Raw genomic sequence first — 18,529 nt, 5'->3', positions numbered from 1 at the left:
GAAGACGATGAAGAGGGAGGGGAGGAAGGCAGGGTGAGAGGAAGGAGACATGGAGACAGGAGGGGAAAGGGAGGAAGGAAGGAGGTGGGAAGGTGGGGGAGAGGAGCGGAGAAGAATAGGAAAGGTAAAAAAGTGAAGGACAGGGAGTGTCTGAGTCCAGATGAGGAAGTACCTTCCAAGACAGTGATTCTTGGTTTTCTCTGGGGCACAGAATGAACGCAAGGACACACAAAGCATAAATTTCCAAGCAGTTTGAACATCCTAGGTTAAGAAGCCTTTACTTTAAACCAAGGTGGAAAGAAATACAAACCTCTGCATTTTTGGGTGAAGCCTTTCTTCAGACTGATGTGAGGTCTGAAGTCCTACTCTCTCTCCACCCAGCGAAAGCCATTCCCCTGGGAGGGCACAGGGCCCCCCATCCACCCTCCAGTCAGTCAACCCAGCTGCCCAGACAAGGCGCCATGATCCTGGACCCACCACTGGGGGTTTACCTTGACGGATGGCTGAAAGCAAGTCACTGCGGGCATCGCTCACAGGAGGCAAGGAGGACTTGGGCTTGGTGGTGTCAGAAAGTGGCGGAGGAGGTGCAGCCAGCTGGCCATCTGCACCACTGAAAGGGGGCGGAGGGGGCCCTGGAGGAGGGGGCGGGGGCGGAGGCGGAGGTGCGCCTCCTGCTGACTGGGACAAGGGAGGTGGTGGCAGAGTCGAGTAGTCAACTGCCGGCGGTGGGGGAGGAGGTGGAGGGGCAGCAAAATCGGGGTGAGGCGGGAAAGATGGGGGTGAAGGTGGTGGCGGGGTCGCTGGAGACCCAAATCCTCCAGGTGGTGGTGGGGGTGGAGTGTTTATCATCGGAGGTGGAGGCGGAGGGGCAGGTGGTGGAGCAAACCCAGGTTTGGGGCCTGGCGCAGAGCCCAGAGGAGGAGCTGGCGGTGGGTGGCTTGGGCTGACCACACTGGACCTTTTGAGTCCAGCTCTTTGGTTATTGTCTGCCGGGTAGCTGAAAGGACAAAGAAAAAAGACCCACTATCACTCTCAGGATGCAAACACCCACCCTTATGTTAAGCTTATCGATTACCCTAGGTTCATTCTGGTTGACGGTATAATTTCATTTTAGCTCAAACAGAAAGAACAACCTGGGGATGGTCAGAAATCCCCAGCCTTGAAATGGGCAGCTTTGTAAGATAATGAGCTTCCCGTCAGCAGGAGTAGAAGCAGAAATTGAGAAATACCGCCTGAAAAAAAGTGGACTTAGGAGTTCTCTAACAGGTAAGGCTGGCCAAGACCATCTCTTAGGTCCCCCTCAAACCTTTCAGCTCTGCAAGGGAAGGCGCCCTCCTGAGTCCTCCTCTAAGAGGAAGGGTCAGCTCAATCCTGGAGCCAGGACTAATAAGCCACGCAAGAACGAACCGAAATAAAAATTCAAACACCACCACCCACCAGGCTCCATTCCATAGGCTATTAACATGCACCGGATCTTGTGAGGGCAGGGAACCCAAGCCAAGCTAGGCAAACCTGACCGGGTGCAGGTTCAGGTGAGTACACCCTCAGTGCTCCTGTGGAAGAGCCTGAGCGCGGATGAGGGCCTGAGGGCAGCAGAGACGGGAAATGAATGTGCCACCAGACTTGACCCAAGTTGTGGGAGCATTAAGGCTCACCTCTCCTGGGTCAGGCCTGCTTGCCTGCGGCGGCGAGGTCTCAGGCCATGTGTGAAGCTGAAGGGCCCTTTTTCCACCTTTGTGTCTGTCCTACACTAATAGCTACTCCTTAGGAAAGCATCCATCTTGGAATTTTCCACAGACCTTGGAGCCTCACTGTATCCGACGCGGCAACCAGCAGGAAGTGATTTGGGAGGCAGAAGGAGGTTTGGGATTAATGGTTTCAGACGCCAGGAACAGGGCAGGGGGTGGGGTGACAGCGCGGCTATAGGTCTCCATCGGGAGGGTCCTCAACATCCAGTCTCCGATTAAACAGTGTCCAAGGAGACAAATGTACCTTTCAAAGCTCTCACTTGTTAGGCATCAGAAAGAAAAGTAACTATTTTTCCTCAGGAAACACTGAAATCTAACACTCCTCAGATCCCTCCCCTTTCCAGCCATGACATGCTAACTCTTCCTGTATACACCTCTGCCAGGGACACTGACAAATATCAAAACGGTCAGATCCTAAGTCTCATCTCCTTCTCCTTTGTTTCATTCTTTCTGGAGATTCTGGCCACAGTGAAATGGAGCAGAGGCAACAGGAGAAAAAGGCAACTACTTACTAGGTTCCTAGACAACTAGGGAGAAAGGCTATTCAGTATTTTATGGACAGCAGCAGATTACACCACTTTATTTCATGCTGAGTCAGACAGAGCTAAGCAAAAAAACAAAGAGAGAAGCTGGTGACTTCTCTGTTCAGGTGTAGCCAGTAGTTAAGAATACAGGCTCTGGAGTCAAAGTGGCCTGCTTTCCAATCGTGAGTCTGCTTCCTACGGACAGTGTGATCCCAGCTGAGTTCACGGGCCTCTGTGCGTCACTGTCTACTCTTCAGTAAGACGGGCACCTATCTCAAGAGGACTCTTGTGGAGGTTAAGTAACATGTATAAAGTTTGCTATAACGCCTGGTACCTTACAGACAATAAATATCAATTATTTATATTATCCTGACTCACTTGTCTGGAGTTACTTTAGTGGTCCTGGCCTGGATTTGGAACTTTTACTTTGTTCTTGAGTGTTTAACCACCCAGAGTAAATAGAAGAGATGCCACTGTTTACCTGAATTCTGCTGGTGGGGGAGGCAAGTTGTCCTCAGAGAAGGAAGGAGAAGGTGGAGAAATGGAGTCTGACTGTGGTGGTGGTGGGTAGTTGCCTGCATCCACATTCTCAACACAGCCAATGCTGCCATTCTGGTACACCAAGGTGGGTGGATACCTGATAATGAACCCAATGCCAAAATTGTTATTTAAAGCCTGAGTGATACTCTCTTGCTTTCCTAAAAAAGCCCACAAAAAATGCATTTGATTGCTAAATATCTCCCAGATATTTCTACTCCCCCAAGTTGCTGTAGTTGTAATTTTTTTTTTTTTTAATTCAATGGAGTATAGTTGATTTACAATGTTGTGTTAGTTTCAGGTGTACAGTAAAGTGAATCAGGTACACACACACACACACACACATCGACTCTTTTTTAGATTCTTTTCCCATATAGGTCATTATGGAGTACTGAGTAGGGTTCCCCCTGTTATACAGTAGGTCCTTACCGGTTATCTATTTTATACATAGTAGTATGTATATGTCAATCTCCCAATCACCCCCTCCCCTCTTCCAGATATTTCTCTTGGATTGTCTGTAAAAATGGGACTCAACCCAGCTTATCAAAATCATGCTGCTCCTTTCCTAGTGCTGGCCTTGTCACACCTAGCAGTTCTTTGAAATTCTCTCCCAAATGTTAGGAGCAGCCCAGACCCAAATCCCAAAGTCTGTCTTGCGGCAAAGGGCAAAGCCAGGCCCCAAGGCTAGTGAGCTGCAAACACGTGACTGGCACACAGCCTGATTTTGAGGTCGGCAAGCCTCTGGAGCACTCAAAGGCCAAACAGGCATCTGACTGTAAAACCAAACTGAGGATAAAACCAAGCTGAGGATAAATGCAAGTTGCTATGTGGTAGTTGGATATGGTCTCTTATCTCACAAACCAAGCTGCTGATTCAAGTGGGGTCCTAGGGCTGGCCTCATGAACACCTGTCCCTCTTAGCACTGGGCCGCAGGCGAATTCACTCTGGGTGAACAGCAACAAACTTCCACACAAACAGGAACACACCAGGCAGCAGCTAACAAAGTGCGGCCTGTCCCGCTCCACCTCGCCCTTCTTTCCACCACTGCTGGGTTATAAGGAACCCATCTAAAGTAGACCCCATGGAGAACAGGGTTGGAGGAAACTAACTAAATCAAATGATGCTCTGACGTAAAAAATCCCCAAGGCCTTCAGCCCTGTAGACCTGGCATATCTCTTTACAGGTTCACCACGCAGAACAGCCTTGCAGCCTGATCCCAAACCTCTCGGACAACAGAATCACCATACACACACACACACACGTAATGGTTGCATTCTGAACACACAAGCTGCTGGTCTTAAGAGTCACTGAGCCTTCCTATGACAAGGGCCTGTCTGAACAGGATGAGATCATGGAACAAAATGGCCCCTTTTTATTGGGAGGTGAAGGTACTGGAGGCCCTCAGGGCTGATTCCCCTGTAGAAAGGTTCGTTTTTTTTCCTCTCACCATCTTCATCACTCTTTAAAACAAATCTCTTAATCTAGGAAGAACAAGTGTCAGAAGTGTCAAGATTTTTAAAAGTCAAGAATTTCATGGTAGAATTATTCCTAAAAGCAAGAACAACTCAACTCTTTCCTTTCATCATTCCTAGACACCCGGTATGGGCTGGCATGGTTCTCCGACAGCCAGGATGCAAGGTATTTAGGGGAAAAACCAGGGCGACATTTATGCCAGGCAATCTCAACGACTTGGCTTTGAATGTCACACAGGTCGGATAACCAGGATAAGCATCAAACCAAGCTTTAAAACCATTTTCCCCCCTTTTAAACCTCTAGTGTGATTTGGTATTGGGAAATGGGGTCAGACTGACATCTACTATTTCTCCACAGAGATATATAGCCTCAGTACTGGCTGCACGGCCTTTCCCACACTGTCTCTGAGGTCCGCTTTCAGTCCCTTGGCCAGCCTCTCTCCTGAGACTGACAAAGGCTGACTGAAAAGTTGCTTTGGTGATGTGCACAAATTCTCTGCCTGGCCTTCCCTACTCCCATGAAATGTCCAGTTCTTAGTCACGACCTTCGAATCAATGCTCTGAGGGCAAAGGACTCCTAAGACCACTTTTCTTCCCTTTCTAGTCTTTCCTTTGAGGCCCTCAGACATCGTAAGGGCCCTATAAGCCATGCGCTTTATTTTCCAGACCACTCTGGTCATCTTATTTAAACTGCTGAGCCTCTAGATTTTTTTTCTGTTTTTTAGCAAATTTTAATCACCAGATGGAGGTACTTTAAAGTAGCTGATTAGCAGTGGTATTGATTTAAGCCACACAGCCAGACTTCAGGGGTATGAAAGGTGTCACACCAGAGCTGTCAGACTGCTGCCCCCAGTTGCCCAGACCCTTCAAAGAATGCTACCAAGAGGACAAAAGCAGCACCTACCGAGAAGGCTTTTCTTTGGATTCCACAAATTCTTGACCCATCTTCATTTTCTCCCACTCTTCCTTACGTGTCTTGATTTTACGTGGGTTTACATTTCCTCGATTTGGATTATCTTTCTTTTCTTTCTATAATGAAAAGAAACAGAAAAGCTTAATAAACATTTCCCAAAGTTCTTCATTAAAATTCCACCCACCTTCATGGATATACACCCTAGAGATAATCTGCCTAGACAACATACAGTAACCACAGAACTTACAAAATTGCTGGGTTTAGAGTGACCTACAGGTCATTTAATCCAAACCACCTCCTGGGCTCAAACACATTTCTTCAATACCATACTCAAATACCTGTAGCAATGGAAATCTACCATCTTTCTGGGTAATTAATTCATGTTTTTGAGCAACTCTAACTGTTATGAAGTTAATAAATAGCTATTTATTATTCGTTATGCCACAAAGGTCAGTCAAGAGAGAAGAGAAATAATGACAGCCATAGATATCTGGGACAGATATAAGGAAATAGTTAAAAAACAAACCCAAACAACTGACGGATTCTTCAGCTTGTGCAGCTGCACTAGCCCCTGGTGCTCTCTTAGGCCTCCCAGCAGCCATGCTAATGGGATTGTGAGGTTGCAACTGCTAGGTCATATGCTTACACACATCACTGGGAGTCTAAGGGGAGGGGAGCACCTCTACCAAAACTAGGCCTATGCCCCCACCCCTGCCCCGCCCAACCAGTAGTCAAGGTGTTAAACCGCTCCCGTTGCAAATCAAACACTGTAGAGCCTTGTGCTGATCTCTGAGAAATGAGCTGCAAAGCTGGCGCGCAAGGGACTAGCCTAGCTCGAGTGTCCAGCAGAGTCAGGTGCAAATTGCAAGAGAAATAAATGGTGAATAGAAAAGTCAATTTCTAAAACTCAGCCTGAATATACTCAATTGTTAATAGCACTGGGGGGAACAAACACATTTTTGGTGTGATTTATACTTTCATCTTGGTTGTGCTTGGAGTGGACACATTTTTTTAAGAGTCTCACCTGGCATCCAAGCAAGCAGCCACTCAGAATGATTACTTCACATAAGACTGGCTTCCTTTTTATCCCCCCCTCCACAATCGTGCCTACTGATGTGTAGAACAGAAGCCCCTTTCCCCTCACCCTATGCTTCCTCTTCTCTTTCATGATATCCTTGGTGTCCTGCAGCATCTTCTCCTTCCAAAGATCAAAGAAGTACGAAGGGTCTGTGTAGAATTTGAGTGCCTCTTTCCCATCGTCCCTGGGATAGAAATGAAGACAAGTAGCTGTCAGTAGACAAATGAGCTCCCAACCAAATCCAATATTCCAAACACCTACCAGTTAGCAGTTTTTACACTGAGGAATCAAGAAGTCATTCAAATTGACTGTGTATTTTCCTCCTCTATACCAGAGTTCCAAAGCCCCTGAATGGCATGGCACCTCTTTACTTATCTAGCTTTTTAAGAACCTTAGTCTTACTTTCAATTCCTGGTGGAGGAATATGCATGGTTAGGGCAAGAATGGTTTATAGCAGCAGGGATCCTGCTTATGTCTAATGATCTCCAGGGCTGCAGACATCTCTCTGAGGACATTCTGATATCCTGGCACATCAGGCGGGATTTCTGCCACTGGCTCCCCTACCACCATCAATTGCCCAGGACTCTCCAGCAAGCATTAATGGCCTTCCACCCACCCAAAACCTGTGTACACATGCGCAGCTTCACATGTGTACAGACGTATGCATATACACACATGAATGTGTATTATGTGTGTAGCTGTCATTCCTCTGTAAATATAGGCAACACAGCACTTCACCTATGAGAAGAGCTCAGCATCCGCCCCCATCCCCCAACCACAAGGGGGCCCCAGTGAGAAAAGACAGCCAGCTGTTCTCTGACCACAAGATTTAATTCCCATCTCTTCGTGGCTGTGACAGAAGAACAGGGTGAGCTGATGAGTGTCAGTGTAAGGGTCATCCACCAGATTCAATGACCCTGGCTGGAAACCTGAACTTGGGCATGGCTAAGTCTCTCCCCTTTTTCAGAAAGCATGCATTACACTATTCTGAACTAAAACAAATTGGAAAGGTAATTCTTTGCTGACCTCCAATCCTATCACAATACACAGAAACCAGTTCCAATCAAGCACTAATGATTTTTATATTAAATCTTATTCTGAGTTAGCCACATCATTTGTTTCTGTTAGGCTAAATCCAGAAAACTGAGAAAAGAATGTTAAAAAGGAAAATACCCTACATTAGCTGAAAAATATACTCGTCTTACCATACTCCATTCGATATTATTAAGTGTGTAATCCCTTCCTCTCCTACAAACCCTCTGCCCAGATCCAACCAGACTCAATGATGGAGGCTGCAGAGTCAGATCTCTGCCCTGCTATGTTAGCTGGCCCCTTTGAGAGCCAAGGGGCAGACGTAATTTCACATGGTAATAACAAAGGATAGGTACCACGCACTGTCTCTGCATCTGTGTGAGAAGTGGCCATGTTCCTATTCTGGCTCTCTGGATCAGGTGGGTGTCCTTGAATTTCACACACACACACATTCTACTTTGCAGTACACCCATGTCTCACAGAAGACATCTGCCTCCAGCTATCTGTAATTACTTTTACCTGTTCCAAAGATATTTATGGATGCGAGCAAGATAAATATTCGCTTTCTGTCCCTGCTTGGAAGTTTTTTACACGGTAACACTACCAGACCAGACCACTAGAGGGGAGGGGCTTTAAGCTGTCTATAAGGCTACCTTTTTCAAGTCTAGCCATAGCACCGTAGGTCCTTTCACAGGGGAATGTTGAAAGGATGTTCAAAACAAAGTGAACGACACTCATTTGGAAAAATGCCAATTACTCCTTAGGCTCTGGAAGGACCCTCAGGGCCCAGAGAAGCCAGTCCAAAAGGCTGGCCCCACTAACACGCCCAAACATCTGGTAATCTAGCGGTTTCAGAGTAAGTGGGAGCCTTGCTAAAATGTTGCCCCTGGGATGCAAGCTATAGGACTGCCTTGTAACAAAGTCCTTTAGGTTCTATAATAACTAAATTCCTTGGATGGAGTCCAAGATGGACCTGGCTTATACCAAATTAAACTCTGCAGCATAAATGCTGTAACAAACTTTCAATATTATATATTATATTCACTCATATTATATATGAGTTTCAGAAACCAAACAATAATAAGTGACACCTGTTTATATGGTAAATGTTAGCTTCTTCCACCACAAGCAACTCTGGGGTAGGTAGTACGCTTTTCGATACAATCCTCTGATGTACACAACATCTTTAAAAAGACAATCTAGTGTTGTTAGCCACAGGCTGAAGAGGGGAGAAGCTAGCTAGGTTACCTGTAAGGGGTAAGATTGTTGAGAGGTGGAGGAGTATCACAGGTGTTGTATGTTTCCAAAACAGGTATGGGGAGAGAGTTTCTGTCAAAGAGCTTCTGGTCTTGAACAGTAGAGCTTCTGAAGGCCTTTCGGGTGTTGATTCCTTGTAGTGATACTGAAAGAAGATGGAAGGCATTAGAAAATGGACGACAGGCTATCTGAGCAAACACTGAGTCACACCAGCCAGAGAGGCCTCAGCTGCTGCATTTCTTGGCTGCGGCTGTCCGCAGCCAGGTTTTTTTTTTTTTTTTCTTCTCCCCCTCTGGGGAAGCCCCACAAGGCTGTCAGCAGCCCAGCCATTTCATGACTGAACAAAATGAGGCAACACAAAGGTTTACTATGTGGCCAGATCTAGCAGGCCCCTCCTTAGGAGGATTGAATCTTCCAAGTACATTTATGGTAGCAAAACACGACTGGGGGGAAGGGGAATTTGAGAAAGAGGGAATTGGGGAAATGGGAGAAAGGGAGTATGTGGAGGTGTGGTAGAGATGAAAAGGTTTCTTCATATCACCCAGGTTTGTGTCATTTCAAAGAAGAACTCCATAGGTCTCTCTGATTTCCCCCCTCACTTTTTTATAAATCAGGGGAAAAAATTCTAAGCAACTGCTCAGCAGAGCCTGCAAATGCTGAGCTCAGCTTCCTTACCTTCTTCTTCCTTGGGATCCAGCTGAGTGACTTTAACTTGTAGGCGGTCGACCCTCTCAGCAAGGGAGCTTACCCGAGAGGCAAAAGTATTTGCTTGAGTAAAGAGCTCTCCAAAAATGTCCTCGGCATATTTACCTGAGAGAGCAAAGAACCAAGTCACTAGTGCATAAAAGTGACAAAAATGGTCAGAAAAACTGGCTACTAAAGACTGTACTCCCCACCTCCCAAACACACACGGACCCCGCCTCTCTAAGATGGTTCAGGCTACAAGAAGAGCTTGTTCTTGGAGACAGAGCCTGGGCAGCCTGCAATGTGCTCTGTAACTAAGAGTCTTCTTGGCAAACTGAGCTGTCATGAAACTCAAAGCAAGCTGAATAAAATCAAAAGATGTAATACAAAGAAACATCCTAGAAGAGTGGATAGTATGTCTACACATTTGCCTATAGCCCTTAGCTGTTTGCTGTTCTGTAAAAGTACCCTCTGAAAGTAGTTCTGGAAAACAAATTGTGAGTTAGTTAAGCGTTTACAATTAACACAAAAAATAAGAAGTTACAACCTCAATGGAGCCCCCAAAATACACTGAACCACCATGATGAGATGTGGTATCTGTAAGAGGCCTTGAACTGTCACTAACAACTCCTGCTGCTGCTGCTGCTAAGTCGCTTCAGTCGTGCCCGACTCTGTGCGACCCCATAGATGGCAGCCCACCAGGCTCCCCCATCCCTGGGATCCTCCAGGCAAGAACACTGGAGTGGGTTGCCATTTCCTTCTTCAATGCATGAAAGTGAAAAGTGAAAGGGAAGTTGCTCAGTCATGTCTGACTCCCAGCGACCCCGTGGACTGCAGCCCACCAGGCTCCTCCGTCCATGGGATTTTCCAGGCAAGAGCACTGGAGTGGGGTGCCATTGCCTTCTAGTAGAGACTAACAGCTTCTTCTAAAGGGTGAAAAGGTGATTTTATGATTCATAAGCTACAATTTTGAAAGTCTTTGCTTTGGGTTATAATCCTTCAAATCTACATCTCAGGGAACAAGTGGAAAGCTGAAACATTCAAGCTCTCCCTGAAAAACAACATACCAGTGGTCTCATTCCACAATGTCTTGTTTTTTAGAAAAAGAGTTCTGTACTTTCAACCCTGGAATGCAAGGAGAATCTGCAGCCAAAGAAACATAACAGCAATCTGACACTACCTCCATACTGTCATTCCAAGCCACAAAGCACATTCTTGCTAGGAATGAAAAGTGGTGCATACGAATAAATATACCATCTGAGTGTGTTACTTGCAAGGTGAAGGCAGGCATAAGTGACTGCGCCCAACCGACAGATCATTTCTTTGAGAATTATTTAAAGTAGATCTAATTTTTAGCTTCTAAACTACATTTATGCTTAGTCCACACCTGAGGGGGGAAAAATTAGTTCACAAGGCCAAAACTTCACCTTGAGGGTGAACTGCAGCTCACTTACCTTCCCAGTGCAACCTGAAGAGTAAGCATAAGACCAATCAACAGCATATTCTGGATTGCTAGTAGATTTAGTCAATAAGGAGTTTCTAATCAAGGAAGAAGCAAGTCTTTGCATACTGAATGGTTCTGTGATCTAAACAACCACGGGAAGCTCCTGAGCTCAAAGGACTCAAACTGGCTAACAAACTGCATTTCCACTGTGCAGGTTGAGGATTCCTATCTGATCTCTGTCCATAAAATGGCTAAGTTCCTGTAAGAACCATACTGTATTGACTCACAGATACAGAGAACAAACTAAGAGGGAGAGGGAAGAGGAAAGGGACAAGATGGGCTAGGGGATTAAGAGATACAAACTACTAGGTATAAAATAAGCTATAAGGATACATTGTAGAGCACAGGGAATATAGCCAATATTTTATAATAACTCTAAGTGGAATATAACCTTTGAGAATCGTGAACTACTATGCTGCACACCTGACACATATAATATTGTAAATCAACTACATTCAAAAAAACAAAAAACAAAAACCACACTGTATCATGCTTGCCTAGGTAATGAAAGACCGACTGAGAAACACACAACATTAGTATGGAAAAGATCAAAGGCTCAAAGATATCTGGTAACCAACCAACTGTTCTGGAGGAAAAGAAAACCCCAAATCAACTCACCCTTAGATCACCGAAAGAGAGCACTCAGGACTTTGCGTGCTCCTCAGTGAAAGGAGCAGTGACAGCAGGAGCAGAGCTCAGTGCGGCACAGTGACTTAGGATAAAAGTCATACAAAAAGCTCCAACACACAGAAATGGTGACGCTGAGAATGCTACCTGAAGGGGCAGTGAGGCGGCGTAGAGGCTTCCCCACTGTCAGGTTACATCAGGACTTAAGCATACTTAGAACTCAAGATAATGCATGGAAGAAGCAGTAGTCTTCAAACCAGAAAGTCTGAATTTAAGTCTCAGTTCTTTCTCTCTATCCTTGTCTTACTGACTCTTCACCAAGTCAAACTCTCAGCCTCAGTTTCATCATCTGTGAAATGGGGACAACTGTATCTATCTCACCAAGATGTCATAGGACTAAATAAGCTCAAAACGTAAACAGTTATATAATGAGATTCTTCCTTATACTGATGACTTTTAAGAGTATCGATATCTCAGTATCTTAAGACTTATGCTTGAAAATCAAAGTGAAATTCGCTCAGTTGTGTCCAACTCTTTGCAACCCCATGGACTACACAGTCCATGGAATTCTCCAGGCCAGAATACTGGAGCAGGTAGCCATTCCCTTCTCCAGTGCATCTTCCAATTTAAAATATAATTCCAGTTGGTAATGTGATCAGATCAAATCAGATCAGTCGCTCAGTCATGTCCGATGCCCTGCTCTGTAAGTACTAAAAAGTACTACAACCTCTGAAAACAGGAGTGTGATACTTACATATCTTGTTCAGAGTTAAATTTCACTCATTCAGATTACCAAGACAGATCCACTATCAAATCAGGGCATTCATAATAGACATCTACCTCATTCTGCAAAAGATACCTTAGCAGTAGAATTTTTCAAATGAAAACAAATCTTCTTAATGACCCAAGAGGAGGTTCCATTCTCCTAGGTGGTCAGAATACCAATTCAGAAGTGCTGGTTGGCTGCACATTTTCTAAGACATGGCAACCTAATACGTGAAACGCCAATCTCACTGCCCTGAGGGAAAATAAGAACTCTGGATATGCTATCAGGGAGCAATCCATGGCTGTGAAATTTTTAGTTTTGTGCTTCATGCATTCCATAATCAGACTTTCCCTACTAGACCAAGCACTTCCGGCTAGAATATATAATACATGAGGTCAAGGTCATAAGCCTGAAGTACACAGGAGCCCATTCCTGCACCCCTCTCTGCTGGACGTAATCCTAGTCATCTTTCAAGGTTCGGTTCATATGTAACCTCTTTTATGAAGCTTTTCTTGACTCTCCGTATTCCTGCTATGTTCCCACTCCCCATAGGAAATATTCCTTGTTTCCCTGTATTCTCTGTGCACCAACAGCATGGAAGGACAGAAAGAATAGAAGCACGAATCACTTAACAAATATTTACTGAGCTCCTATTGGGTGCCGGGTACTACACAAGATAGACACTGGGGTTCAAGGAAACAACACATGATTTCTGCCTTCAAAAACCTTTTAGTTTAGTATAGGAGATCCAGATAATTTTTAATATAATGTGGCAGGTAATAATACAGCAAGTAATAGGATCTCAGAGGAGTACTCAGTCCAACCTGGAGGAGGAGATCCCTGAGCCAGGTCTTAAAGATCCACTACAAAGATGGCAAGGGCTCTCTAGCAGTGGGAACAACAAAGGCACGGTGCGAAAGTATGAAGAGTACACGGCCTGTCTCAGAAGCTATGGGTAGTTGGCAATTCATCTTTTCTTCCTTCTTCCTCCCCCACTTCTTTTTTTCCCTTTTTAATTTTAAAAGAATCTCTTTAAAAGACTGTTAAAATGGGAGAAGATGGATTGCAGAAAATGAGGCTGAAAAGAAAGGTATGTCTTAAAGTCTTGAATGCCATGTGAAGGAATTTAAAATTAAATAACTCCATAATGAGGAAGACAGGAGATAAAATACATAGCTAACATTTATGCTCTTATTTTAAAAACATTTTTTAAATTGCAAAAGTTAACACAGACTTAACTTTTTAAAATTCAAACAATTCAGAATTATGAAAGTAAAAAGTCAGATTTAGTTTGCGCAGACCACTCTGGCAAGATAAGTTTAAGATTTAAAAGATTTTACACAATTTTTAGGTTTATAGATTTAACGAGGTTGATCAGAGAAAGGGAGGCCAGAGGTGGGCTAAGAATCGTTTGGTGGGTGTTCAGTTGGGCTGCCCTGGTGGCTCAGCGGTAAAGAATCCGCCTACAATGCAGGAACTGCAGGAGACGTGGTTTCGATCCCTGGGTCGGCAAGATCCCTTGGAGGGCACAGCAGCCCACTCCAGTATTCCTGCCTGGAGAATCCTTGGGACAGAGGAGCCTGGCAGGCTACAGTCCACAGGGTCGCAAAGAGTCAGACATGACTGAAGAGACTTAGTACGGCACAGCAAAGGTCTAATGCAGGGCAGTCGTGGGAGAGACAGGGAGCCAGGGGACAAGCTTAGAAATTCTTAGGAAGTCTGACTTTGCCTCTCAGTGGCTACTGTGTCTGCATGCAAGTTACCTTACTTTTCTAAGCCTTCATTTCTTCACCTGAAAAACAGGAATGCCAACATCTAACCTCAAAGGATTATTAAGATTAAATGAGATAGTCTATATGTCAAGATCCTATTAAAATCTGGCATAAAGTAGGCAATCAACAAATATGAGATCTCTTCTCACCCTCTCTCATTCTCCCCTTATTTCTTTCTTTCTCCTCTGGTAGATTATGGGCTCCCAGAAGGCAGAGACCACTTCTTATTATTGCTGTATCCTCTCAGCACCTGGCACATAAAATATGTCCAATACATGTTTACTGGATGAATAAAGGGCCAGCCAGCTCTACAACGTGAGAAAATCTTGTTTCCATAAGCACAGGCCAACCCTGGCCCTCAGATGAACTTCCTCAAGATAGGAGTGGCCTGATCACAAATGGGAGAGTGAGCAATGGCATCCAGCAACACTACCCTGGAAAAACACCTGAGAGAGACCATAACTCCTGCTGAGAGAGAAGACGACGCATCATTAGCTAGATGTCCTCTGTCCTACAGAGAAGGAGCCCGCGTGTGACTGACTGCCACCCATTTGGCCTTCTCAGGGCGACAGAAGCAGCAATGGTGCTTTTAAGGCGAGTGAGGCTCTCGGCAGTCTTCGCGGGCCTCCCCGTCAGCCGCACCGCTGTGGCACTGCTGTCCACACTGCTTTGTGTAAGACAGACACGGGCAGGGTTTCATTTCTTTCCTGACGCCCCATCCAGGTTTCCCTAAGCCCTGGATCAACTGAGACGGCCTCTGAGCTGGGTGATGGCTTAGGAATCTCAGACCCCATACATCATCTGGTCACAGGCCTCTATCTCCTCAGGCCCCTGTTTCCAAGGCAGGGGCTATTACTATCTGGGGTGGCAGGGGAGGAGGGGAATGTAGACTTTCTTGATATTCCACTGCTTTCACGAAAGGCAGTGATGCGACTGGAGGGTTAAATGTCTGAAATAATTCACACTAAGATGCTTCTGCTAAGGAAGATCACTAAAATGGCATTTTGACAGAGGTTCTTATGGGAGCTAGAATGGCACTAGACAAATGCAGAACCTATCCAAGCATCTGCCTTTCCCATATCTCGGCTCCAAGCAAACAAAATCCGCTCAATTCAGAATGAAATCCAAACCCAAGCATGTACCCCACTCAAGGCGGTCTCATTCATTCTTAGCAATTAAAAAAAAAAAAAGAAATTACAGTTGAGCTGGCTTTCCCTCAGCTTCAAAATAGACTAGGTTAACCCCCATCTTCCTCCTAGAGAGGAATGGCTCCAGCTACAATCTGTGTCACTGTGTTCACACAGCTTGCAAAACTCCCAATACCCCAGAGACTACAGAAGTAATTTGTACCCTGAACTTGGACCTGGGGGCTTGCAGCACAATTAAATGTGTACCAGGGTAGACAAGTCAGCCAGAATCTCTCTGAATGTGTGTTTGCTTTACTCCTCTTTGTGAAGAAAGGTGGTGGGGGTGGGGGTGGGCGGTTGGGTAGATAAGGACTATTGGTACATTTGAGGCTTCAACAAAGTCAGGCTGCATGGAATAGCTTGTGCAATTACAGGCACATTCCCCAACCCAAGACACTGCTCTGTGAACCTCCCACTTTACACAGAGAATTCTGCTCTGTCATTCCATCTGCAGTTTCTGCTGCAGCCCTTCCTGCCACCCTTCCCACAGATTTCTTTTGAAGCAGGTGGAGGGGGAGGTGGAGGGAACCTAGAGGGTGGTGGTAGAAGAAAGGGTTGAGGGGAAGAATCTGTATAAAAAGAAGCCTCTCTTTGGGGAGGGGTGAGGGTGGGATAAATTTTCGCACTACCTAGGGAAGGCAGATGGGGGAGAAATAGGAACACGGAGGAGAAGGGGAGGAAATAAAGAGCACCAACGACCCCTGAGGGCAAAGCACAGGCTCTCTGCGGCACTCACTCAGGCTGCCCAGCTGTCGGATGACATTTGCCAGGGTGATGTTGGTCATGCATTCCAGCTCGCTTCTAACGCTAGGCAACGTCTGACGGCACAGGTGCCTTGGCTCGATGTTCCTCGTTACTAACGGCATGGTGGACCTGCTTCAGGCAATGTTCTGAATGATGAAAAACAACCTAAAAAAGAAATAACAGGAAAGTATTACTCAACCACAAATTCCAGGCACACCAAGGCTGTGTGAGTCGTTTTTCCTTTTGTCTTGCTCTGATCTAAACAGCTTTAAAAAATCTTTCCCTCTATCTCTCTTTTTTTTTTCCTGCTTAAGCCCTCCCCATCACACCCCTCTTTCACAGGTTTGCTATTAGAGCCCTGCTGGATGAGTTTAGAAATTCTGAACTGGTGACTGCTGGCTGAGAGTACACAGGCAGCATAAAAACCTAAAAACCCTGAAATAACAAGTATGCTCCAGCTAACAGAAGTCTCTGGAGGCGGGGACACACGGTCAGAAAGCAGCCCGTTCAGCAGGTCCTGGATGGTGCAGATCCTAACCTAGGGGTGTCCACAATCAGAACAGATCAGATTCCAAATGATCAATTATGAGAATCAAAAAAGAGCTTCTGTCATCTGACAGTCTCCACAATGAAATTATGTTGCTAAGTGATTCCACTGATCTACATCAAAACATAACTTCTCCAGTTCTTCCCTGATGGAGGACTCTTAATGTACAACTAAATACTGTATCTATTAAGACTACTAAAGTTCAGTCTGTAAATGGACAGAATGAAAGAATACCAAGGAAAATTTTACATGTTCAATATATCAAACATGATGCCAAGCACACTGTGCTGTATGATTCCCCAGTCCTTTCTCTTCTACTCACAGCTCCCTTTCTCTCTCCCATCCGGTTCAACACACCTGGGCCAAAAGGCTCTTGAGACAGCAGGAAGTGTCTGGAGCAGATCCGGAAACCTTCCAGTTACTGTTTCTTATCCTGTCGGCTAAGCCCCTTTCCCTAGGAAATCCCCCAGCACTTTAGGTTCACGCTGAGCTATTGTTTCAGAGTTAGATTACCAAATTCCTAACTTTACAAGGACAGGAGGAGGTTTTTTTATCCAACAAAATGACTATATGACTATAGCCAAGGTACACGGGGCTGGAACTGTTCACCTAACTTGTGAAACTAAAGAAATCTGAAGCAGCCTAAAGGTTTTTGTGCTAGGGAAAATGGCAAGTTAAATGGTAAAGCATAAAGGTAATATACTCAAGTCCCCAAGACTGCAAACACCTCTTAAAACACACACACACACACACACACACACAAATCCACAGAGGTTTACTTACATTGAATCTTAAAACACCAGCTCATCACCAAAAAAGTTGACTGTGAACACGAAATGCTTAAACCAAGCTATACATCATAGAACTTAAAAGTGAACCAACATATTGTCTGACCAAAAGAAAAAAAAGCCCTTCAGCTCAAAGAGGGAGTAGAACCCTTTGGAACAGACTGCTCCTTGTTATGGACATTCTGATCTGCTAAGAGTAAAAATAAAACAGGAAGCCAGCAGCTTGGGGAACAAGATTTCCTGTCACCAACAGCAACAGCCCAAGAACCAAGAGAATCAGCTGTTTGCTCATAACTTTGAACCTCCCTTTAATAGTCACTGTGTGGCAGCTGTGCCTATCTTTGGGGTGCAGAGGTGTTTCCTGAATATTTGTCTACTGTCTAAGGAAATAATTTTCATTCTGTTCCTCAGCTAAGTTCCCCTTTGATTCAACAGATTTTCTAATCCAAACTCTGGACTTTCCCTTCCAGTCTAACGATTCTCCTCTTTTACATAATGTAAAGGGTACTGGGTACTAACATGCAAGCTTCAGTAACTAACTCAAACTGAAAAAGAGTTTAGAACAGAAAAGGAGACAAGGGGTTACAAATAAAAGAAGCTCACAGGGCTCTGCATCCTCTGGATGCCCTCAGATTCCCAAAATTTCAAGCTTGCCAGAAGAACCAGAAATTCAGGGTACAGCCAAAGATGACTGAAAATAGCCACTATGGCTCCCTCCCTTAGCAATCATTTCAGAACTTGCTCCAGCATCTTAGAGGAGCTACAGGAGCCAGATCCCCTTGAAATCCTGTGTCGAATGGCTACTGACAGGGCATTCCAGACATTCTCTTTGGACATCTAATGGAAACTGGATTCCAAATAGCTAGGTAAATGTCAGACGGGGATGAAGCTGGGGAAGCCACTCTTAACACCTTGGTGCTTTAGCATTTATGTTTTCCCAAGTTCCTTGGGTAAGAAAACACAAATGGAGTCAACCCTGTGTCATCTGGAGGTGGGGGGGTGGGGGGGGGGGAAGTTTTCAATACCAAGATAGCTAGCTGCGTCTTGCCAAAAAAACCCAGCTCCCACATCAAGCTAGAGTAATCAAAAAATTACAGTATTCAATATCCATCAAGACAAAAGAATTAAAAAAGTGAATCTGCTACTAAAAAAAGTCGTTTTACATGTTTCAGAGTCACCAAAGAAAGACAAGAGTCCTTATTAAATGGAATTACCCACATCACTGCTCACTTTTCTTCAAAAGAAGTATGGAATTATGCACAATCTGAACCAAAATACTAACTTGACTAAGAAAGAAATCCTACATTCCAGTGAAGATAAACTTGGAAATGAGGCAAAGACTTCCAAGG

At 45.0% G+C, this 18,529-nt stretch overlaps 1 protein-coding gene across 4 annotated transcripts in view; it reads right to left on the bottom strand.

The window, feature by feature from the left end:
* WASF2 (WASP family member 2) overlaps positions 1 to 18,529 on the bottom strand; it is a 74,911-nt gene that overhangs the window by 4,370 nt on the left and 52,012 nt on the right. For 3 of the 4 annotated variants that reach the window (XM_044938078.1, XM_006055489.4, XM_044938077.1), the window contains exons 2-8: positions 15,838 to 16,010; positions 9,237 to 9,371; positions 8,553 to 8,706; positions 6,339 to 6,456; positions 5,186 to 5,310; positions 2,754 to 2,909; positions 492 to 997 (exon numbers count right to left, since the gene is read on the bottom strand). In XM_044938078.1, the coding sequence (XP_044794013.1) occupies positions 492 to 997; positions 2,754 to 2,909; positions 5,186 to 5,310; positions 6,339 to 6,456; positions 8,553 to 8,706; positions 9,237 to 9,371; positions 15,838 to 15,967 (1,324 nt within the window). In that variant the 5' untranslated portion in view covers positions 15,968 to 16,010. Of the gene's footprint in view, positions 1 to 491; positions 998 to 2,753; positions 2,910 to 5,185; positions 5,311 to 6,338; positions 6,457 to 8,552; positions 8,707 to 9,236; positions 9,372 to 15,837; positions 16,011 to 17,175; positions 17,361 to 18,529 lie in introns of those variants that run through there. The other variant, XM_006055490.3, reaches the window with a different exon arrangement.

Source organism: Bubalus bubalis, chromosome 2, assembly GCF_019923935.1.
Source record: "Bubalus bubalis isolate 160015118507 breed Murrah chromosome 2, NDDB_SH_1, whole genome shotgun sequence".
Taxonomy (NCBI): domain Eukaryota; kingdom Metazoa; phylum Chordata; class Mammalia; order Artiodactyla; family Bovidae; genus Bubalus; species Bubalus bubalis.
This window is presented reverse-complemented; position numbering and strand designations above follow the sequence as displayed.